The sequence below is a fragment of the Macaca mulatta genome, chromosome 4, assembly GCF_049350105.2.
Source record: "Macaca mulatta isolate MMU2019108-1 chromosome 4, T2T-MMU8v2.0, whole genome shotgun sequence".
Lineage (NCBI taxonomy): Eukaryota > Metazoa > Chordata > Mammalia > Primates > Cercopithecidae > Macaca > Macaca mulatta.
The window spans coordinates 14,349,831-14,374,549 of record NC_133409.1 but is presented as its reverse complement, the minus strand read 5'-3'; the positions used below and the strand labels follow the sequence as shown (position 1 = coordinate 14,374,549).

Sequence of the window (24,719 nt, the reverse complement as noted above, 5' to 3'; positions counted from 1 at the left end):
TTGTGAATATACTAAAAGCCACTGAATTATATACTATAATCTGGTTGTGGTTTATTTGTTTGTTTGTTTTGAGACAGAGTCTCACTCTGTTGCCAGGCTGGAGTGCAGTGGCATGATCTCAGCTTACTGCAACCTCTGCCTTCAGAGTTCAAGCAATTCCCCTGCCTCAGCCTCCCAAGTAGCTGGGACTGTAGGCACGTGCCACCACACCTGGCTAGTTTTTTGTATTTTAGTAGAGATGGGGTTTCATCATATTGGCCAGGATGGTATTGATCTCCTGACCTTGTGATCCACCCACTTCCGCCTCCCACAGTGCTGCGGTTACAGGTGTGAGCCACCACACCCAGCCTGTGGTATGTTTTATATCACATTAATTATTTCTCAATAACCAAAAAACAAGAAATACAGAAAAAAGTACCGCTGAAAATTAAGAAATCCAGTAAGGGTTTGGTCATACATTGATTCACAAACAGGAAACAAGGAAAGGAGGAAAAAAGGAAAGTAAGGAAGATAAAGAGATAGGAAAGAGAAACTAGGGGGCAAGGGAGAAAGGGAGAAGGGAAAAAAGGAAGGAAGAAAGGGGTAGCCTGACATTAGCTGGTGGGAGTGATGACATGCCTCTGGCTTCTCTGTCATGCAGGCTTACCTCGACATTAGCAGGACAGCTCCCTTGCGGGGTGTGATAGAAGTACACCTGCTGGACAGCCACCATCAAAGCATTTTTCTGAGCAGCTTGGCAAGCAAGAGTTACCTGCATATTTTCCACTCCTGAATGCAACAAGAGCTAAAGGAAGAAAATACGAAAAATATTAGGAATTTCTTGCATAAAGAAGTGAGTTGAGGGTTGAGATCACCACTTATTCAACATGTAAATATATGAATCAAACTGCCAAATGAGCTGGGATGCTTGCTACTCAGCCATAAGACTGAATCTGGTCTCTCCCTAAGCAGCATTTCATTCCAAGAAGGCAGCCTCCAGGCTTGATTTGCTCTATAGCTGGACACCATTAGATTTCCCCAATGGTCAGGAAAAGATGAATAGGCTCTGATGAACTAGCAAACATGTGCTCAGTGGCAGGCTCCTGTAAGCCAAGATTAGATCAATGTTTTAAAAATACACATACAGAAGCAAAGAAATCCAAGTAGCAGATAAAAAATAGCACCAGGTTTAGAAAGACCAGATAAAAGCTCCAATAACAAATGTATATTTTTAAAACCTTATGCAAAGATTGTTCACTACACGTGAACTTCTTTTTTAGTATCTAACAGAAGTTATTATAAGTGGTGTTGCGGTCTCTATGGGTCAAACCAGGCTAATGTGCACATCAAATAAGGCAAGGCCATCACTATGGTTTGAATGTGTCCCCCAAAAGTTTATGAAGGTGATTGAGCCATGAGATTAGAGCCCTCATGAATGGATTAATGTCATAATCGTGGGAGTGGATTTCTTTCTCAAGAGAGCAGGATGTTATAAAAGCAAGCTTGGCTTGCTCTTGTAGTCTCTTTTGCATGTAATCACTTGCCCTTCTGCTTTTCTGCCATGTTATGATGCAGTGCAAAAGCCCTTGCCAGAAGCTGCCACCATGTCCTTGGACTTTCCAGCCTCCAGAATCATGGACCAAATCAATGTCTTTTCTTTATAAATTACCCAGTCTCAGGCATTTTGTTATAGCAAGAGAAAATGGACTAAAACAACCATTATTATTATTTAAGAAATTGGAAGCTTTTCTTTTTTTTTTTTTTTTTTTTTGAGATGGAGTCTCACTCTGTTGCCTGGCTGGAGTGCAGTGGTGCAGTCTTCATTCACTGCAACCTCCACCTCCTGGGTTCAAGCGATTCTCCTGCCTCAGCCTCCCAGGTAGCTGGGATTACAGGCATGCACCACCATGCCCGGCTAATTTATGTATTTGTAGTAGAGATGGGATTTCACCATGTTGGCCAGGCTGGTCTTGAACTCCTGACCTCGTGATCTACCCACCTTGGCCTTCCAAAGTACTGGGATTACAGGTGTGAGCCACCACGCCCGTCCCATGGAAGCTTTTCTTATATATGAAGGTTAAATTTATATAGAGTATTATGTCTTCTGAAAGAAATACGTGAGCAAATTGCTTTATTCTACTTTCATTTGTTTTTAAAAAATAAATCGTTTACCTTAAGAATGGCTTCCTTTGTGTAAAAACTAAATTTGCCAATTTGGTTATCATCCACCTCAGAGATGGCTAAGACAAGAGCAGTAGGAGAATATCTGCAACAAAAAATATGAAATTGTTTTGATGTGATATGCAACTAATCAAGAGACACCATTATGATGGAACAGGATGTCATGTGATCAGATCTGAAATGTCAGTAATAATAGCAAATGTAACTTTTATACAAAACTTGATATTTCCACTGAAAGCTATAAGAGATCTGGGATCTTTTCTGTCCTTTTTGAACTTGATCTTTCTGTAGTTTGATTATGGTGACCACCCCATAGTGTTGGAAATTATTTTCTCTTGATCACCATTACACTACTCTCTCCCGTTTTTCCTCTTTTTTTTTTTTTTTTTTTTTTAAGCAAAATGTTTTTATTTATTTGAAGTACATATGTAGTTAACTGGGCATCAAAGGTGTACCAAGTGATTTTTTTTTTTTTTTGGAGTCAGAATCTTACTCTGTCACCCAGACTGAATGGCAGTGGTACAATTATAGCTCACTGCAGCTTTGAACACCCGAGCTCAAGCAACTGTCCCACCTCAGCCTACTGAGTAGCTGGGACTACAGACATGCACCACCACACGTGGCTCTTCTCACCTTCTTGACCATACTTGTTTAGGATCCTTCACTGACTCACTCCTTTGAGCACCCCCTAAATGTTGTCCAATTCTCTCTCTTTCCTATGGTTCCAATAGCTATCTAAATATTCTTTGTAGCCATGTTTCCACCTTGAGACTCAGTACTTTGTCCATAACTATGAGACTTTGTCAAGTAACTTAATATCTATCAATCTTTCTTTCTTCATCTGTAAAGGGGGTATCACCTATCTCATAGGGTAATGGCAAATATTAAGAGGGATAATATGCATGAATGTGCTTTTTAAAATGTAAGTCACTATACTCATATTTGATCCAGTTGACCTTCCATATCTATGGGTTCTGCATCCATGGATTCAACCAATTACAGATAAAAAATATTTGAAAACATAAAACAATAAAAAGTAACAATACAAAAATAAAAATAATGCAAATAAAAACAATGTAGTATAACGACTATTTACATAGCATTTAAATTGTATTAGATATAAGTAATCTAAAGATGATTTAAAGCATAAGGGAGGGAGTGCATAGGTTTTATGCAAATACTATGCCATTTTATATAAGGAACTTGTGCATCCTTGGATTTTGGTACCTGAGGGGATTTTGGAACTGATCCCCCACAGACACTAAGGGATGACTATATATGTTGTTGTTATAATGGCTCTCCAAAGTGGCAACTTTAAGGAATTAACATACATAAAATAAATACGAATTCAGTACACAAGTTCTTTGGATATATAAACTTTCCCCTGGTAATGAAAAAGGCTCCCTTATCTTGCAGCATCTCTAGGTCATCACCTGGAGGACCAATCACAGACCAGAGCATCGGCCAGACCATAGGGCATTTGGGCAGTTTATGCTGATTGGTGCATTCTGACTGAACAAAAATGTGGTGCCCTATTTTCACACAATATAAAACACCAACCAAGGAGGCCCTTGAAGGACCAGAAAACAGCTTGGCTCCAGATAGGTTTTTTTTTTTTTTTTTTCCAATTGGAGACCTAGCGTCGCCTAAGGCCTGATCATACTTCCTGCCTTGGCTTCTGTGAATATCTCTGTATCCTTACAATAAATTCAGTTTTTGGCTTAGCTAGTGTGACAGGATAGGGCAGGGGCAGGTTTTGCCCCCAGGAGACATTTGGCAATGTCTGGGGACGTCTTTGATTATAGAAGAGTGTGTATGGGGTGGGGTACTGGGATACTACTGGCATCTGGTGGGTAGAAGTCAGAAATGTTGCTAATCAATCTAAGACACACAGGACAGTCCCCCACAACAAGGATGTCTTCAGTCCCAAAGTTTAGTAGTGCTACAATTGAGAAATCCTGGGATACTGTATTCTATCATCCTAACCCCCTCATTCTACCCCTGCTCTGTGGAGTCATTTAGGATATTAACACTCAGAGTTCTATTTTGAGCAGAGATCTGCATTAGCAAAACAAAGGTGCTGGTTGCCTCCTCGGAGTCACCTTTTTCCTTCCTTGGCATGGAGCCAGTACCAGGAATCTCCAGGGATAGAGGTGGGACCCTGTGGGGAAAAGCAGATAGCAGAGAAAGAAAGAAGAGGGAGACAGCAGTTTCTCCTCCCCACACATCAAAGGTTAATTGTGTGAGGACAAAAGAAAGATTCCTTTCCCTGACTGAGCAGACTCACCATCTATTACTAGTAAGGATATTTTCTTTCAAGCAATGGGTTGAACCTATGGGGCATGAGAGAGAAGTTTCACTGGTTTGCAGTGGCTTCCGTCACTAGCTAACAAAGGAGGCTGCCTGATATATTGCCTGCATGTTATATTTGTACCTTGTGTTATCCTTTCAAGGAAACAGCTGCTCTGAAAACTTCAGTGACATCTTCCTGGTCTGAAGGAAAGTGAGAGATGAGACCTGGACTTCTGATCCATGGCTCTCACCCCATTAGACCCATGCTGACTCCCTTTTCTACCTGGAAGCCACATATTCTACCTGGGAAGCAGCTGAGCCTGTGATTTCATCTCACCTGAGTTCTCTGGTTCTTTCATTTCTCAGTTACTTGGTGTTTTTAAATGCAATTGTCCCCCTTAAATGAGATCTTACTTTCTCCCTCTTATTAAAAAAAGAAAGAAGAAAAAAACTGGCATCATGGCAGATAGAATATAAGAGAGAACTTAGAAATGGGATCTTGCATGTCAAATGGTGACAAAAATTATTTTTCACAGGTTATTCAGTCAGCCATCATGTTATTTTTACCTCAACACTCTCAAGGCTCACCTGTCTACCCGACCACCGTCCTCCAGCAGAGAGGTTATAAAGACAGGAGGTGGCTGGTCTGCCCTGTCCCTATGTGATGCAAATTCAAAGTGAACAGGCCTCAGATCCAGATGGAACTCTTCAAAACCCATCTCCCATGCCAGTTCTTTATAGAGCCTAAAAGGAAAAAAAAGAGCCAAGGACGTATGTTAGTGTTTTCTCCTAAAAACAAAGCGAGTAATAGGAAAATGAAGACACCTGAACAAAAACCAAAGTAAAAGTCCAATAAAAGCCCAGGTCTGTGTGAAGTGAGTGAGCCACAGAGGTCTTCAGCTCTGCACTTGCTGTGACAGTTACAGATGGTAGAAAGCAGTTCAAGTAGGAGATGTGCTTGGGTGTTTACTCGACTCTCATTTTCCACAAGCTGACTTCTGTCCCCAGAGCCCTCATGAGGTACCGTTGCTGAAATGCGACATTCACCATCTTCTCTCAGAGTTCATCACAGTTGGCCTCTCTGTCCCCTCCTCGAGGATCATCTTTCTCCATGTTCCTGCCTCATGACCGCTCTCTCTCAGTCTTCACTGGCTTCTCCTCTTGCTTATCTTCAAATGTTGGTGTTTCCTGAGGTTCCAAACCTGGTTCTCTTCTCATCTACCACATTCCCTCCTTAGGGGTTTGTGGGGGAGTCTGTTCAGCTCTACACCCTAAGACTACTGCTTCATGTAATAATCTGTGACCCTTGTCTGTGTCCTGACTTAACTCTGAGCTCCAGTCCCAAGTCTGTCAAAGCATGGCTCCAGTTAGATGTTCCCCTGGCATCTCAGCCTTACGTGTTGACAATTCTTTCCTCCTTCCTTAACACTCTCCTCCTCCTCCCCCACCTTCTCCTCCACCTCCCCCTTTCTCCTCCTCCTCCCCCTTCCTCTCCTCCTCCTTCTCCTTCTTCTCTTCCTTCTTCTTTTCTACTTCTTTTCTTCTTCCTTCTTCCTTCTTCTTCTTCCTCTTCCTCTTCCTCTTCCTCCTCCTCCTTTCCTCCTCCTTCTTTGTCTTTTATTTTTAGAGATAGAGGTCTTGCTTTATTGCCCAGGCTGGAGTGCAGTGGTGCAGTCATAGCTCACTGCAGTCTCAAACTCCTGGGCTCAAGCAATACTCCCACCTCAGCCTCCCAAGTAGCTGGAACAGGCATGAACCACCAGGCTCAACTAATATTTAAAAAAATTTTGTAGAAATGAGGTCTTGCTGTGTTACCCATGCTGGTCTCAAACGCCTGGCCTCTGGTGATTCTCCTATCCTGGCTTCCCAAAGTACTGTGATTTCAGGCGTGAGCCATAGTGCATGTTCCCCAACATCCCACTTCTAATGCATCTCTCCATCTTGAGAAGTTGGCATTGAAGGCTGAGTTCTTGGCACCTGTATTAGTTTGCTAGGGCTGCTGTAACAAAGTACCCTGGAAACAGACAAAATACTAAACAACAGAAATTTATTGTCTCACAGTTCTAGAGGATAGAAGTCTGAAATCAAGGTATCAACAACTGGTTCCTCCTGAGGGCCGTAAGGGAAGGATCTGGTCCTGGTCTTTCTCCTCGGCTCGTCGATGACCATGTTCTCCCTGTGCCTTCACATGATCTCCCTCTGTGTCTGTGTCTGAACTTCCTCTTCTTATAAGGACACTGGTCATATTGGATTAAGGCCCACTCTAATAACTTCCATTTAACTTGATTACCTCTGTAAAGACCTATCTCCAGATAAGGCCACATTCGGAGGTACTGGGGATTAGGCCTTGAACATATGACTTTTGGAGGGACATAATTCAACCCGTAGCAGCCCCTCTTCCATGAAGCTTCCCTGACCACTTAGGAAGAATGAAATACTCTCTTTTCTGTACTCCCCTAGTGTTTTGTACATATCAGTAGAATATCATTGTTACCATGTGTCATGGGTAATTTTTACATTATGGGCTTCCTGCCACCAAGGATCATAAATTATGAAGCTATGTTAATAATATCTTGACTGATAATTTAAATTCTGCCTTCACTACTTTCTAGTTATATGCTCTTAGGCAAATTAACTTTTCTGAGCCTCTACTTCCTTGCCGATAAAATGTTTGTAACCCTCCTCATAAGGATATTCTGAGAATTAAATGAAATAATATACATAAAATCCCCAGTAAAGACCCTGGCCACAGCAAGCCCTTGATAATGGTTGTGGTAGGTGACTGGACTCTCTATATCTACAGGGCCTTTTGTGGGGACCAGAACATAACAGCACTCATACATATTTACAACAAACCCTTTAGCTCCGTATTATTACTGCTTGTAGGACATGTCCACTTGATGTCTTACCATCATCTCACCCTCATACCTAAAACATAACTCATTAATTTCTCTCTCCTGCCCTCTAAGCCCACCATACCTCTGTCTGACCTGGATGCTGTCACTGACTCATCTCTCTCTCATCTCTAGGCTCTTTCTATTCAACTTCATTACATTCAGGAGCAAATTCAACCAGTATTCCCTGAGTGCCTGGTGTGGTTCAGGCCCCATACCAGGTGATGGGATGTCACGGTAAAGAATGTGGATAGGGCTTTTGCATTTAGGGAGCTTATGCTAGCAGAAAAGTCAATAAACCAATATTAAGCAATGAATTAAAAGGAAATGTGCTGAATGGAGGGGAAACCCAGGTGCCAGTAGAAGGGCTTAGCCTAGTTGAGTGATCAGAGAGGCATTTGGGAAGGCTTGGAAGAGAGAAGGAACAAGGGAGCTGTTGCAGGAAGTCAGGGACCCTGAACGGAGGGACTGGCTGAAGACATGGCAGAAGAACATAAATTGTGAAGATTTCATGGAAGTTCCCCAAATTAATACTTTTATAATTTCTTACGCCTGTCTTTACTGCAATCTCTGAACACAAATTGTGAAGATTTTGTGGACACTTATCACTTCCTCAACCAATACTCTTGTGATTTCCTATGCCTATCTTTGCTTTAATCTCTTAATCCCTTCATCTTCATAAGCTGGACCTTGTGATAATTGCATTAACTGCACAAATTGTTTAAACAATATGAAATCTGGGCACCTTGAAAAAAGAACAGGATAACAGCAATGGAGATAACCTTAAAGTCTGGCTGCCTGTGGGCCAGGCGGAACAGAGCCATATTTCTGTTCTTTCAAAAGCAAATAGGAGAAATATTGTGGAATTCTTTTTCTTAGCAAGGAACATCCCTGAGAAAGAGAATGCATTCCTAAGGGGAGGCCTCTGAAATGGCCGCTTTGGGAACGTCTGTCTTTTACAGTTGTAGATAAGGGATGAAATAAACCCCGGTCTCCTGTAGTGCTCCCAGGCTTATTAGGATGAGGAAATTCCCGCCTAATAAATTTTGGTCAGGTTGGTTGTCTGCTCTCAAACCCTGTCTCCTGATTAAATGTTATCAATGACAAAGTGTGCCCAAAACTTCATTAGCAATTTTAATTTTGCCCTGGTCCTGTGATCTCGCTCTGCCTCCATTTGCCTTGTGATCTTTTATTACCTGGTAAAGCATGTGATCTCTGTGACCCACACCCTATTCATGCACTCCCTCCCTTTTTGAAAATCACTAATAAAAACTTGCTGGTTTTGCGGCTTGGGGGACATCACGGAACCTGCCGACATGTGATGTCTCCCCCGGACACCCAGCTTTAAAATTTCTCTTTTTTGTACTCTTTCCCTTTATTTCTCAGACCAGCCGACACTTAAGGAAAATAGAAAAGGACCCACGTTGAATATTGGGGGGGGGTTTCCCCCGATAGGGAGCAAGGTGATCATGTTAGCCATTTAGAAAACTGTCTGGCTGCTCTGGGAGCAGAGAGGGGGTAGGCTTGTAGCAGGGAGTCTCATGGCCTGTTTTCCCCCATGTTTTGCTGCAAACCGTATATTCCACCTGGGCCTCCGACCTCCACTGACCGAGCTAAGTGTGCACTCTCCAGGCTCATTTCTATCAGCCGGTGGCGGAGGGTCAAGAGTTCCAGAAGTTTGGAAAACATCTCCAAGAGTAGCACATGAGAGTCTTGGCCTTGTTTCCGTCCTTCGTCTGCTGCAGACTTGAATGCCAGCAGGCCTATCTCCCCCACGAGAAAGGGATCTCCCATAACTTTAGCTGAAAACAGCTGAAAGAAAACAAAATATCCTTTAAAACATAGAAGAATTTTCACATTAAAAAAATACACTGTCTGTCAGTGGCACAAACTCTGGATCCAGATTTCCTAGGCTCAAGTCCTAACTTTGCCATTGAGAAGCTGTGAGATTTTGGCAATGTACTCAATTTTGCTGTGTCTCAATTTTCTCATCTATAAAGTGGTGATAAGGATAATAACAGTCCTTACTGCATGCAAATAGATACTAACTTCCTAATAGGGCTCTTGAGAGGGTTAAATGGATTAACATATGGAAAAGTATCTGCTGTTATCATTATTATAAATGTTATGAGTCTAAATAAACAAATCTCTAGATATTCACTGTGGGGATACTTGTCTATGCCAAAGACAAACTAAATAGAAATAGAAGTCCCTGATTTTTGAAAGTATTTTAGTGGCCAATATCAATTTTTTTTTTTGAGATGGAGTCTTGCTAGGTCACCCAGGCTGGAGTGCAATGGAGCGGTCTTGGCTCACTGCAACCTCCGCCTCCCGAGTTTAAGCAATTCTCCTGCCTCAGCCTCCTGAGTAGCTGGGACTACAGGCGTGTGCCACCACGTCCGGCTAATTTTTTGTATTTTTAGTAGAGATGGGGTTTCACCATGTTAGCCAGGATGGTCTCAATCTCATGACCTTGTGATCCACCCGCCTTGGCCTCCCAAAGTGCTGGGATTACAGGCATGAGCCAGCGTGCCCCACCAACAATTTTTTTTTTTTTTTTTTTTGCGTATACCTCTCTAATTACAGTTTCAAAATTTCAAAGTATTTTTACATATATTAACTCGTTTTTATTTTCACAAGATCCCCATGAAATAGGAGTCACAGGTATCATTATTCCCCTTTGTCAGTGAGGGATCTGAAGCAACATGAAACTTTCCAAGGTCACACAGCAGTACCAAGAGTAAACTTGGGCTTCCTGATTCCAAGTTCAGCTGTTTTACAGTACACCAAACTGCCTTTCCAGCATTCCCTCACTCAGAGCTGGCCCTGGGTGATTTGTGAAGTAACCACACTGTCCTTTAACACCCTGCTGCCTTGGTGGGTACCTCTGCTGTAACATCTTTGCTGTCTTCGAATATACCACTCCCAGCAACCACCCAGTCTGGAGACCCCCTGCCTCTCTGGTTTGGCTCCCCAGGATACATAAGCTCCTTTGTCTATCCACTTATCTACCAAAAGACTGGGCTACTCAAGGATGCAATTTCTAGGCCCTTAAAGTTTTCCAAAGTGGTAACAAAGAGACCTATTAAATAAATTCCTGCATGCCTTCTGAGGGCATTTTCTGACCTAATATAAATATTAATCTGAATACTTATAGGTATAAATTTGGACAGATTTCAAAAATAATAAAACTGTGTGGCAGCAATGGGAGATGACAGGTATCCCAGATATTCACTATAATTTATAAAATAATTTCAAATACATCTTTTTTTTTTTTTGAGATGGAGTCTCGCTCTGTCACCCAGGCTGGAGTGCAGTGGCACGATCTCGGCTCACTGCAAGCTCTGCCTCCTGGGTTCACGCCATTCTCCTGCCTCAGCCTCCTGAGTAGCTGGGACTACAGGCACCCGCCACCATGCCTGGCTAATCTCTTTTTGTATTTTTAGTAGAGACGGGGTTTCACTGTGTTAGCCAGGATGGTCTCAATCTCCTGACCTCGTGATCCGCCTGCCTCAGCCTCCCAAAGTGCTGGGATTACAGGCATGAGCCACCATGCCCGGCCTCAAATACATCTTTTAAATGTGGTATCATAAGGCAATGTGAAAGGAATCTTCAATTAATGGTAGTAGAATAAATGGCTGATAATTTGAGGAAAAATTCGGTTTTGACTCATACCTCACATACCACACAGATGCATGCACACACATACACTCTCTCTTTTCTCTCTCTCTGGTGAAATATTAAAAGAGTTAAATATTTTTATTATTTTGTTTATTTTTATTTATTCATTTATTTTGAGATGGAGTCTTGCTCTGTCACCCAGGCTGGAGCGCAGTGGCACAATCTCGGCTCACTGCAACTTCCACGTCCCAGATTCAAGTGATTCTCCTGCCTCAGCCACCCAAGTAGCTGGAATTATAGGTGCCTGCCACCATGCCCAGCTAATTTTGTATTTTTGGTAGAGATGGGGTTTCACCATGTTGGCCAGGCTGGTCTTGAACTCCTGGCCTCAAGTGACCTGCCCACCTTGGCCTCCCGAAGTGCTGGAATTATACTCACGAGTCACTGCACCCAGCCAGAGTTAAATATTTTAAAAATAAAACCAACCACTTAAAAATTAGAATAAGACAAATATGAAAGATCTGGAGTAAGATTTTTTCTGAATTTAGGACAGAAGAAATAATAAAGAAAATGATTAATAGATTTGACTACATGAAAACAAGTTTATGTTAAAAAAAAAAAAAATGGAAAGACAAATGGAGAGGCTGGGCACAGTGGCTTGTGCCTATAATCTTAACAATTTGGGAGGCCAAAGTCGGGGGATCGCTTGAGCCCAGGAGTTGGAGACCTGCCTGGACAACATGGTGAAACCTCCTCTCTAATAAAAATACAAAAATTTAGCTGGGCATGATGGTGTGCACCTAGAGTCCCAGCTACTCGGGAGGCTGAGGTACGAGGATGGCTTGAGCTGGGGAGACTGAGGTTGCAGTGAGCTGTGATTGTGGCACTGTACTACATCCTGGGCAACAGAGTGAGTCCCTACCTCAAAACAAAACAAAAGGTGCAGGGGGGGATGAATGGGGAAATATTTGCATAAAATTATAGACAAAAAGAAGATTAAAATTCTTATTTAAGAGAAGCTCATGTAAGTAGATAGGACTAATGTTAGGATTCCAACAGACACATAAAGGGAAAGAACAAAATTCACAAAAAATATAATTAGTAACAAAACATTTGAAAGACTAAGCTCAATAAATACCAAGAAAATGCAAATTAACAGCATAATACCACTTTTCATGTATATGTGTATATTCGCACATACATCATATGCTTTTGCCTAATACTACACAGTATAGCAGAACTGGTACTCTTAAAATACATGAGTGTCATTATAAATTGGCACAACTCTTTGGAAAGCAATCTGCTAATATGTATCCAAATATTTAAATTTTATTTTAGTAATTCTGTTTCCAAGAACCTATCAAAAGGAATCAATTCAAAATATGGAAAAATCTTTATGTAAAAATATATATCTTATAGCATTTTTCATGATAATGAAAAATTGGAAACCACTTGAATGTCCATCAATAGAGAAATGATTAGAGAAGTTTTTATTCATCAGATATGGGAATTATATGTGGTCATAAAGGTAAGTCTAAGACGAGTTAGCATTATGGAAAAATATGTAGTATAATGTTAACTGAGAAGAGGAGGAAATAACAATGGACAAAAACTATGATTATGGCTATGTACAACACACATATTAACAATACTTAAATTCAGAAAAATAATGATATGAATGCATTAGATTGGTAATGTTTAAATTCAATTTTGTTCTTTCTGCTTTTGCTAGAATTCTCTGTGATTTTATGTTATTTTGGTCACTGCAAAATAAAATCAATTTTTACTTTAGTCAAGAGGGGATAGGAGGCCAAGGCAGACCTATGGAGCAGACAGTTTGGGCAGTGGGGGGCCTATGAAAGTTTCTTTGTCATATAGCAAGTATGCACACAGAATGAGGTCAAATTGGAAACCCAGGGGTAACCTTGACAGCCTTAACAGAAAAAGAAAAGGATTAAAATCCAACTACAAACACCATGTAAATCATTAACCCACAATTTGAACCATGGAGCAGTAGAGCTGAGAGGGGCTTCAGAGGTCATCAAGCTCACCTCCGCCTACCTCCCCTACCAAGTACACAAACATAATTTTACAGAAACAGTAAAGTGAGGTCAGAGAGGCTAAGAGACATGCTCAGAGTCACACAGCAAGTGAATGGCAGGACTGAACTTGAATTCTGATCAACGCTTTCTGTCTTCTGCCGGATCTTGACAAAAAGAACACATTTAGGAAGTGTCTTAGTGGAAAGAAAATATAACATTTTTAATTAAAATGTATTTGTTAAAATATAAATAATAAACCAGAAAACATTTCCCACATACCCACATATATCACCTTTTAAATTTTAATTGTAGCAGTATCTTTACAAATGAGAAACTTTGACCCCATCCCCCAAAAAATCACATAAAACTATTGGCAAGGCTTATGACTGAGCTCTGTCTCTAGCCAAATAATGGGGGAATAGAGCCAAACAGAAAAACAAAGCTAAACAGTAACATCTGGAAAAAAAATATTCTCCCTGCCAAGGACCCAACTATCCCCTTCAAAAAGAACTTACATCTTTCTGGAGCTGTGCACTGTAGCAGGCCTCAGGCGTGGCTGGGGTGAGCCACAGGCCCAGGGCCAGCTGCAGGACATGTCGCTCCAGAGAGGCGAGGCCACTGGCTGATGTGGGTCTGTAGGCATGGCAGGCCTCTTGGAAGAGATGCTCTAGGGCTTTGGGGATAAGCGCTACCAGGCTGAGGGAAGGGTGGAACTCCAGCAGATAAATATTTTTTGAAGCCGGGCTTGAAGAAAAGAACAACAAATGACAATTTTACACAACAAACTTAAAATTCAAAAGATATTTCAATTTTATATTTTTAAGGACCAATAAAACAGCTCCTGTATGTCCAGTGCATTATGAAAAACTGAGAGCTCAGAGGGACCTCAGAGTCTGAGAAACTGCTGGGTTGCATGACATGTTCTTTGCTTTAATGTGAACCTTTAAAAATGGAAAGACACAGATGTGTATTCTAGAAGCTCAATAAGAATAAGACTATACAGGCCGCGCACAGTGGCTCACGCCTGTAATCCCAGCACTTTAGGAAGCCGAGGCAGGTGGATCACGACGTCAGGAGATCAAGACCATCATGGCTAACACAGTGAAACCCCGTCTCTACTAAAATTACAAAAGAAATTAGCCAGGCATGATGGCAGTCACCTGTACTGTAGTCCCAGCTACTCGGGAGGCTGAGGCAGGAGAATGGCGTGAACCCGGGAGGCGGAGCTTGCAGTGAGCTGAGATCGTGCCACTGCACTCCAGCCTGTGCGACAGAGCAAGACTCTGTCTCAAAAAAAAAAAAAAAAAAAGGACTATACAGCAAAACTGTCAACATTTCAGTAATCAATATTTACTCAAATATATAACAAAATAGTTCAAAAGTGACTACATAAAAAACAAATAATTTCTATCGTTATTAGTTTCTATATTTCATCTGAATCTTTATCCCTTCTTTCCCAAAATGTTAACAGACAAAGACAATTTTTAAATTCTGTACATAACTGCTGGAATCATTCAAATGGACTGTAATCATTCATAAATGAATGAGGCCAGAAGCAAAAAAAAAAAAAAAAGTTCATCTGTGGGTTATTTCTTTAGATATAAAGGGTTCAGCACAAGTCGAGAGTCCTTCTATACCTACACAGAACTGAAGAACATTGTAACTCCCTTTACATTGATGCAAATGGTATCTTTCTTAGTCCTGAATCTGCAAAATAAAAACAGCCTAAAGTCTGGAAAGGAATCTCACCAAGCAAATAATACTTGCTTTTGAGACTATTCTGGCAGGTTTTAGTATCCATATAACCCTAGCCTACTCTGCCAGAAACCATTTCCGGAACAGTAAATGTTTGCCATAGCAAGCTGCACACACACAGCTGGTGTCTCAAGTTTATTACAGAGAAGAAATCAGTCCTGTGAAAGATCTATGGAGAAAATGCAGAGTTTTGAGCCTGGGGCTCTTTCTCAAAAAATGAGAATCTCAGATATTTGCTCCCATGATGCCCTGCCTGTCCCCAAGATAATACCATAACCCATTATGGCAATTTCTTACATAAAGTCTGCCTTTACTGCTGGACTGTATACCTCACAGGAACATAGAACCATGCCTGTGTTGTTCACATCTGTGTGCCAAACAAATATTTGTTGGATGTTGAAATTTTCTCCACCCATTTGGAGGCAATTGAGAGATTGTGATCTAGAGCCATGCAGATCAACCTGCAGCTTGTCACCTGCTTCCCAGTTTCCTCTACCCTCAAAGGTTAAAAGGGAAGAGGGAGATGGTTATGCTGCCTATCTAGGGGGTGACAAAGTGTGTACCCTCTCTGAGTGGTCACAGGAAATTTAACTCTGTTGTGACCCTCCAAGGCAAATCTGCAGAAACCTCTTTAGTGACACTTAAACTCCTTTTTAAGAAGCTTTTAAGCACCTTCAAGCTTTATACATGTAGGCTCGTGTGGTGCATCTGGTTAAATCCTGACAGCATCTCAAGAGCAACTGATTTTTCCCCAGGCCTTTTCAAGAGAATGATGATTCTGTACCCAGTGGCATATGTTTAAATTCTAGCCTCCTATTCTTTATTATTCACAAAACAAAAAGATACTCAATATACAAGGGAATCCCTCCTTTGTGGCCTTGGTACCTACTTCTTTCATCTCCCCCAAGCACTTGAGAAGTGCTTTATAGAGTAGTACTGAGATTTAACACTCTATCCTTAATTAATCTAGAAGATCACACATAAAACGTATAAAGACAACATCAACTTACCAGCTATTGTTGATGGAAATAAGTTGTTTGCAAACTATATTAAGGGGAAGTCCAAATGTATTGCTATTGTCCAGATGATCCTCTCGCCAAATCCTCTGGACATACTCCCGCTGACGTTCTATCTAAAAATGCAGCGTAAACATTAAAATTAGAAAAGTTAAACTTTCCCACAGCCATGAGTTATAAGCCTTGACATGAGAAGGATTTCGTCCCTTTGTGTCTCTTCATCATTTGACTAATTTTCACGCTGACATTGTTTTGAAGACTCTTTTGCAATGGGCTGGTTTCTCGGTCTGAGCCAGATAGCCAAGGGAAGCAAAGGCAACTGACTTCAGACAAGTTTAAGAAGCAAAAGAGAAATCTTTCTGTTAAATAATTGACTACACGGAAAAAATTTCAACCAGGTGGCAACAATTATTTGTCTCTTGCTTGCTTCAAGCCATTAGCGTTTCCCTAGAGGACATACAATATGATGGCTTCTTTCAGTGTCCTAAAAATAATCACACTTTAAAAAAAATAAACAAAATTTTATACATTAATGTCAAAAAGATGTATCATTAGTTCTTCTTTCACTACAAATAAACTTTGCAATCTAATGAAAACTAAGGTCATCAATTCCTTGTGGACCATTAACTCTAATGAGGGGTGGAAATCTCTCTTTAAGACCATAGTTACACTGGGATTTCAACAAGGCAAATGAGCTTACAAATAAGTCAGCTGTACATGCTGGCCTAGAAAACACAGATTTCAGATCTGCAATGGAAGGAAAACACTATTTTCATTTCTGGCCTGTGTTTTCCATCCTCTTCTCGCACGCAGTATTTTAAAACCCAACTACACTCACCTGCTGGGTGAGGATGCCCCTCACTAACTGCAGGTGAAGCCTCAGGCAGGTGCATTCCTCTCGGCAGGCCTTAACGAAATAGGGGTGGCTGAGGTCAAACCTCGGGCGCCGGTGCACGATGTCCGTCATCACTTGTGCTAAGGCGAACCTCTCCTCAGGGTCCAGCGTGTGCTGGTAGGCTTCAAAGTAATTGTCAAGAAGCTGCAAATAAGGTTGGTAGTCAGGGATCAGCAGAGGCAGCCTTGGGGCCCAGCAAAGAGACGGGAGGCCCCACCATACTGTGGGGATGCAGTACCAATACAGTGCCGTGCAGCTGGTAAACCTACAGACAGAGTTAGACAGGGAAAGGGAAAGAACAGACTTTGGAGCCAGAAGAACTAGGCTTGAGTTTGAGTTCCTGCTTCCATCCCCTCTTCCTCTGGTATCCACAAATAAAAAGGGGGTGAGGTAATTATATAATAATTATCAGCTCCAATCAGACAACACATTAAGACACTTAATGTGTTTATCTCCAACACCTTTCTCCAAGGACTCATTCTCCTTCTTCCATTTTATTCCATCACCAAAGCTAAGTAGGTGCCCGCCTGACTTCTACAGTCTCAGCCCCACTTCTGACTCCTCCTCTTTAATAGTTTGTTCACATTTCACCTACGCAAAAACGATACAGGAGTAGAATGGAAGGCTGAGGGTAAATGTGCTTCCTATATTTAAAGTGATTTATCCCAGGCCGGGCGCGGTGGCTCACGCCTGTAATCCCAGCACTTTGGGAGGCCGAGGCGGGCGGATCACAAGGTCAGGAAATCGAGACCACGGTGAAACCCCGTCTCTACTAAAAATACAAAAAATTAGCCGGGCGCGGTTGTGGGCGCCTGTAGTCCCAGCTACTCCGGAGGCTGAGGCAGGAGAATGGCGTGAACCCGGGAGGCGGAGCTTGCAGTGAGCCGAGATCGCGCCACTGCACTCCAGCCTGGGCGACAGAGCGAGACTCCGTCTCAAAAAAAAAAAAAAAAAGTGATTTATCCCAGACTGACGTCCTCTAGATTGGGCCTTACAAACAGAACTCTCCAACACATCAAGTGTCCAAAACCCCAGTGGAGATCTGTTTTAGTGGAGTTCGCAAGTCTTTTCTAAAAACCCAGAAAAGCTTTCAGACACGAACTGCTGAAGAGCGTTCTTAGTGTGGGAATTCAGAAAGAGATGTCTCTTGATTTTGCTTTTACATTTGTCTGTGAGCTTAAGGAATTTCTGTTCTGTGTGTAAATTCTATTTGTGTGTGATTAGTCATGATGCTAATCGGAAAAAGCTCTTCAGAGATCACTGGGTTGGAATTCCCAACTGGGACCCTAGGGCAAGATAAGTAGCTCTGATGTGTACAGTGCATAATAAATCCCTTCTCCTGTTAATCTGTCTTTTGTCAGTTTCATTTTCAGAGCCCAGGCACTGAATCTAAGAAAGCAGAGGAAAAAGTTTTTCCTCCGCTACACAAAAGAATTGAACCCTTGAGGATGAATAGCACACTAGGAATCAAATACTGCTTTACTAAGACATACTTTATTTTGGAGACCCTAAGGCTAAGGCTCAAGGAGGAAGAGCCTGAAGCACTTTATTTAGCACCTGGTTTTGTAGGATGTCCTTTGGGTATAAGGGACCTTGGATCAACCTTAGTATGAAAAGGAAGACACCAAAGGAAACTAAAAGCTCAGGTCACAGAGATGCTCCACAAGTCAGAAACTCACACATCAAGAGTGCAAAGTGAGGGAAGGTGGAGACCACCCTTGCCTTTAAATGAGCCCCAGGGAAAATGATGCCAGCTGGGTGATCTCGGTTACCTTGTTCCATCCACCAACCTCTGCTCTATAATAACACTCAATTATTACATAGCAGAAGACAACACAGAAATGAAGGAAGAATGACTGGATCGGGGTAAGAAAGGTGTCCCTCAGTAGACCCAGGTGAAGTTAGGAAAGAAACAATTACTTCCCTAACTCATTCTGGACTCACTTGAACCTTTTTAGCTGGGCCAGGGCAATCCCAGAAGCTGATTTATCGTATTTATACTTCCTTGACCTGTTTTTGCACAGAGTCCAATTGTTTGGTTATTTAGCAGGGGGAGTTTGTGGGGAGTTGGGGGTGGGGGAAGGGTTCTAGATGGTGATTCCAACCTGATACCAGACTGCAGAGGCTCATGCTAAATTGCCATTTTATCACTGTCGATAGGGCTGTCAGATTTAGCAAGTAAAAATATAGAACATTTAGTCAAACTTGAATTTTAAATAAATAAATACTTTTTTGGTATAAGTATGTCCCAAGTATGGCACTGTATTATCTGGTAAACTTAGCTGTGGGGAAGGAAACTGTGGCTCTCTTTTTAAATTGATGAAGCTTCTTTGAGCTTTGTGCTCAACCTCGAGAGGCTCTCAGATCATTGCATAATTTTATTATGAATTCTTTCCCAACAGGGATGGGGCCAAGATCTTTCTGCCTCATGGGTTCTATTTATTATCTGTTTGCTAAGTGGCCCATTTCCATTTCAACTCTGGGCTGGTATTTGTCTAAGAAGGTCTTCCCAGTCTGTCAAATGTCACCTGCGTGTGTCAAGAGCCAACTCTCAGGCAAGATAATACGTGGTGCGTGCTGATGGTAAGCACAAAATATTGGAGAAAATGGGAAAATGGACAAAATAAATAATCTCAAACCTTACTGTGTTTATATTCTTTTTACTGCATTTTTTTGTCTTGGATTTAAAAAAACTTCTAAAATAGTATTTTAGGTCAAATGAAAGTGCAAAACAGAAAATCTTTGCTAGACCCAACTTAGCACAGGACATTTTCTTTCTGGCTTTTCTAAGGAATGATCTTTTTATCCAGTACATTTGTCCTTCGGTAGCTGTAGAAAGACTTAGCAGATGGTACAGTGTCACTTAGGAGCTGCTACAGCTGATACCTGACTTTTCTAAGAATCCCTTGATCTACCTAAGTTTCTACCAGCTCTAATTTTATGAGCGTCATAAGGATTTAAAAGAACCCAATATGTTCAAGCAATTCTTAACCCTAGTGATACCAATAGATTTAACAATCAAAAACAGCTGAGGAAACTTGGCTGTAGGAAATAGTACTGGGGGAAATAAACTACTTTAGATAGAAATCTGGCTTATCCATTAAAAACAGGCTCTTTTGACAAAATTTCTGACTTGGCCATTTTACACTTTTTGCACCGATAGCTCAGTTTCTAAAGGGAATTTATTCTCAGGATAGAAAAGAGGGAGATATTTTCACCAAATGTTTTTAAGTCAAAATAGTTTCATTTACCACAGAAGGAACTAGTAGACTGTCCTGACACCTTACCACACAACGAATCCTAGGCTGAAGTGTGGAGAAATTGGTTCGTTTTTCAGTATTTTCTGCCTTCCTCCTCTTCTATTGCCATTGAGTCTTGCCGGGGGCCTCCAAAGGAGGCTCAGAGGCATTGAAAGGGAAGGTAGGGAGAGAGAGTACAGAAAGGGGTGGGGGGGTGCTGTTTAAAATTCATGCCTGAGCTGGGTGGGGTCGCTCACGCCCTGTAATCCCAGCACTTTGGGAGGCCGAGGCGGGCGGATCATGAGGTCAGGAGATCGAGACCATCCTGGCTAACACGGTGAAATCCCATCTCTACTAAAAAGTAAAAAAAAAAAAAATTTAGCCAGGTGTGGTGGTGGGCTCCTGTAGTCCCAGCTACTCGGGAGGCTGAGGCAGGAGAAAGGGGCGAACCCAGGAAGCACAGCTTGCAGTGAGTTGAGAATCCACTGAACTCCAGCTTGGGTGACAGAGTAAGACTCCATCTCGGAAAAAAAAAAAAAAAAAAAAAAAAAAATTCAGCCTGGACCCATAAACTTGTTGAGTTTAAGGATCCTGTCTTATTTATATTTCATACAGCCATTCCAGTTACTACACTGTGCATCTAAATCTCTCACTCCGTTGATTAAGGTTCCAATGGGCAGATTAAGACTCCAGACTAATGCTGTAGGGGCCAGTTATCATTGAAAAGAGGAACATTTTTTTCAAAGTCCAAGGCTTGCACTATTGAAGCCTGGCCAATTGTTTGCCAGAGGGTGGGTGACCTACATCTCTAGGAGTAACAGACCAACCAGAGAGCAGATGAAATGGTGAACCATCTATTCTACTAGCAAAACAATTCAAAGAAAACATTGCCATTTCCCCATCTTCTGACCATATCATAGTGCACTATAACCTGGTTTCCACCCCCACCATGCTTCTGAGAGTCCTGCAATGCTGCCAGTGACCATCTGACCAAGCTGCTTGGTTTTTAGGAGTTCCTTTCTTGACGTTTCATGGAACTCCACAAGTAACCATCCCCTCCTAATTAAAACTCATTTCTTCCTTGTTTCTCTGGTCTATTTAGTTTTACTGCTTCTTGTTTCATGACCTGCCCCTTAAATGTAGGTACATTACTCAGGGGCTGGGCGCGGTGGCTCATGCCCGTAATCCCAGCACTTTGGGAGGCCAAGGCAGATGGATCACTTGAGGTCAGGAGTTTGAGACCAGCCTGGCCAAAATGGCGAAACCCTGTCTCTACTAAAAATACAAAACATTAGCTGGGCATGGTGGTGTGCACCTGTAATCCCAGTTACTCAGGAGGCTGAGGCATGAGAATCGCCCGAACCTGGGAGGCTGAGGTTCAGTGAGCTGAGATCGTGCCACTGCACTCCAGCCTGGGTGACAGAGCGAGATTCCATCTCAAAAAGAAAAAAAAAAATGTAGGTGTATTACTTAGGGCTGCATTTCAGATATCTCTAGTTTCTCCCAGTTGTTTTGATTCATCACTGTGGTTCAACCTCCATATTCATACCTCAGCTCATACCTGTTCCTGAGCTTCAGACCTATTGCTGCCCACAAAACATTCACACCTGAGTTTCAGCAAACCCCCTCAAATGCCTTGTTGTCCTAGGGCCTATGTCATTTTCCCCTCTGAAGACACTCTTCCTCCTCCTGGGTTCAGTTTCAGTTAATAGCCTCCTCCCTAACCCTCAGGAATTTAATTCCTTCTTTACTTTCTCGCCCCAACTTCCAGATCCAGTCTTCCAATCCTGCCATTTCCACTTCTACAAAGTATTCTCAGGTCTGTTCCTCCTTCCAAGTCTCACCGCCTCTCTGCCTTTCTATTCTTCTATTGTCATTGTATGCTTCCTCCTAATTTTTCAGGTCACTGTTGCAATAACTGCACTTCTTCTCTCAGGGGCGCTCTATTCCAATCCATTCTCTCACATACGCCCAAGGTAGCTGTTAAAAACACAGCTATGATCATATTTCTCTCTATGGAAACTCACTAATGGCTCTTCTTTGTTTATAAGATGGACTCTAAAATAATATAATTAGCAGGTCCTTTATAGGCTGCACCCAAAACACATGTGTGGCTTGTTGCCACCCATCATGCCTTTACATCCCAGCCATAACAGTCTTCCTACCATCCTCCAAGAAGGTAGGATTTTATTTCTCAAAATAAAATCCCCCAAGCTGGTCCTTCCCATTTACATTCCCCAGACATTCTAATGCTGTTTCGTCTCCTTAAGAATCTTTTCTTCCCTGCCAGACAACATCTTACTCACGTTTTAGTATCAAGATGAAATATCGATTCCTCTGGAAAGGCTTTCTAGCATTTCTTACACCGGACAGTGCTCCCCTCCCCCAGGACAAATCTCTCTGCAGAGTCCCCATGACTCATGAATGTACTCAATTATAAACTGTTAGGAACTAGGTTATAATTTTTGCTTGGAGATTGAATCTTTTGTAGAAGATAAATTCCTTAAAGATAAAGATCATTTTCACTTAGTTATCTATATGTCCCTGAATGCCTGGAACAGTCCCTGGCGGAGTAAATACTTCATATTTCATAAGTAAATGCCTAACAATTGGTGATTATTAGAAGGGCTGATAATCCATGCTAAGGGCACAAATGAAGAACAGTAAACATGCAGTGTTTCATTCATTATTGGGATATGAACCATTTGTGACACAGTGATGATTTAGTAACCTGCTGTTTCATTGCTTTAAACTCACCCCCGTAACATTGCACTCAGCACCCTGTCCAATACTTTCACCTACCCACATGTGGCATATGCTTCTACAGGTCATGATCAGGTCAACTTGTCTGTAATTAGCAAAGTGAGCATTGTCCCTATGACTGCACAATGAGCATGAATGAAATCATCATTCATTCTCACTAAAAGCATACATATTATAAGAAGGAATTACACAGTCCTCTAACAAATAATACCTGTAAGATAAAGAAGTATCTTTCACATTTTGTTTTTTGTGATGAACCTCAGTAAAGAAAATAAAATTTATTACATCCTTATAACTAGCCAAGATTATTTAAATAAAATAATTCTTCTCCTGATTGAGAACTTTTCTAAAAGTCTAACTGGGTTTTATTTACAAATACAAAAACAGAAAAAAGACTGGATGTTGTAAGAATGGTTTTTTAGCAGACATTTTGTCTCCTAGGCAAGAATACCTGGCGCTTGTTTTCCAGAAGAGCTGCTTCCCAAGTCCATATGTCATAGAGCACAGCAAATCTGTCCACACCTGCATGGGCCCATCCCCAGTCCTGGCCACTCTTTGGCTGGCTGCCCACTTTGTGACCTGGGAGAAAAGAGGGTGAGGTAGAGACAGGTCTTCCAAGGAACCTGTTCCAATTAGAAATGTGCCCCTTGGATTATCAGCTCCATCTCAGAAACAGAAATGCTGAACCAGTCCCTGGGACGAAGCCTGAGTTCATACTTGTTACTTCTAAGTCAACAGGAGCTTTTGTCTTTATTTTTTAAATTCAGTTTTAAAGACTAATCTTAGAAATAAAATAAAAAGTTTAGTTAACAAGAAATCTATGCTAAAATGTCTTCAAACCCACAATTTAAAGGCAAGGTATATATTTCTCCTTCTCTAAAAACAAATCCCTGGGGTTTAACAAAAAACTCAGTTTGACTTGCTATTTCCATCATTGTGAAATGTTTCCAAGATATTCTTTAATTATGTTAATTACTAACTTAAATCAATGAAGGTAATTTTCATTATTCAGCTGATTTTTTTAACTTTGTTCATGCTACTTTTCACTACTGGCATTATTGTTGCTTTAAATTTTTAGCTATTGTATTTCAGAATTAAATATTCAAAGATAAGATACTTTCATGTGCTGAAATTTGAGTTCAATAATTATCACATATCTGATGGGTACTAAACAAGAGAAAGATGATCAAGAACTTCCATGGCAACAGTTGGGAAATCATTTCACGATAGATGACTATACATTTACCAGCTCAATTGAAAGAAAGATGCCATGTGGTTGAAGTGTCAGTGTAGACACTACTGACTAAGTGTCTCAGTCCAATTAAATGCTTAGCAGCTAGAAATAGTTCATGCTATTATAAATTAATATGGACCAAATGGTGCATTAGTATGTAGGATAACCAGTAAAGATAAAAGCTAAGAGCTGAAATTAAATACCCTGGAATGTTGGATGCCATCACTGCGTCCTATGATTCAGATACCAATGGCAAAGACAGGACAATTAATTCAATCCTACTTCAAATTAATTCTGTCTGGGATCTGAAAAGTTAGTTGTCAAACTTTCTTTGGGCAGCATTTTGTAACAATATGAATGTGAATTATCTTTAATTACAGTCTACACATATTACAAAATAGCACAAACCCTGATTAAGTTTCCCTTTAGGTATTGCAATGTGTCTAGAAATTCTAAGCTCTTTGCAGATGTAATTCCAATGCTGTCATAGTATCCCAAAAGAATATTCTTACATCATCTATTTCTAAAATTGAATCAATTTGAGTGATGCCAAAAGGAAGAGAAAATACAGGTTATGGGTTACTTGATTACCCTGAGTAACGATTTCTTCCTCTGGGGCTTGTCTGGCATTTTCCTAGCCAGATGTTCCTGCATCCTGATGGTTTCCTGTTAGGAACCCAGGGCTGTCTCTGCTGCTAAATGCAGTTTCCTCAAGGTCTACCACTTAGAAAAGTCATTTGTTTCACTTGCTTATTTTCCTTTCTTCAGGGTCCTGCACCACATCCCCTCCACCCAGTGGGTGACCCAG

The 24,719-nt window shown here is 41.3% G+C and overlaps 1 protein-coding gene across 1 annotated transcript in view; it reads right to left on the bottom strand.

Annotated features, from left to right (window-relative positions):
* Positions 1-24,719, bottom strand: part of LOC700544 (uncharacterized) — a 151,273-nt gene that overhangs the window by 84,880 nt on the left and 41,674 nt on the right. The window contains 8 exon segments of the mRNA XM_015137604.3: positions 647-784; positions 2,152-2,245; positions 5,041-5,196; positions 8,956-9,158; positions 13,525-13,753; positions 15,775-15,896; positions 16,619-16,819; positions 23,129-23,256. Coding sequence (XP_014993090.3) covers positions 647-784; positions 2,152-2,245; positions 5,041-5,196; positions 8,956-9,158; positions 13,525-13,753; positions 15,775-15,896; positions 16,619-16,819; positions 23,129-23,256 — 1,271 coding nt within the window.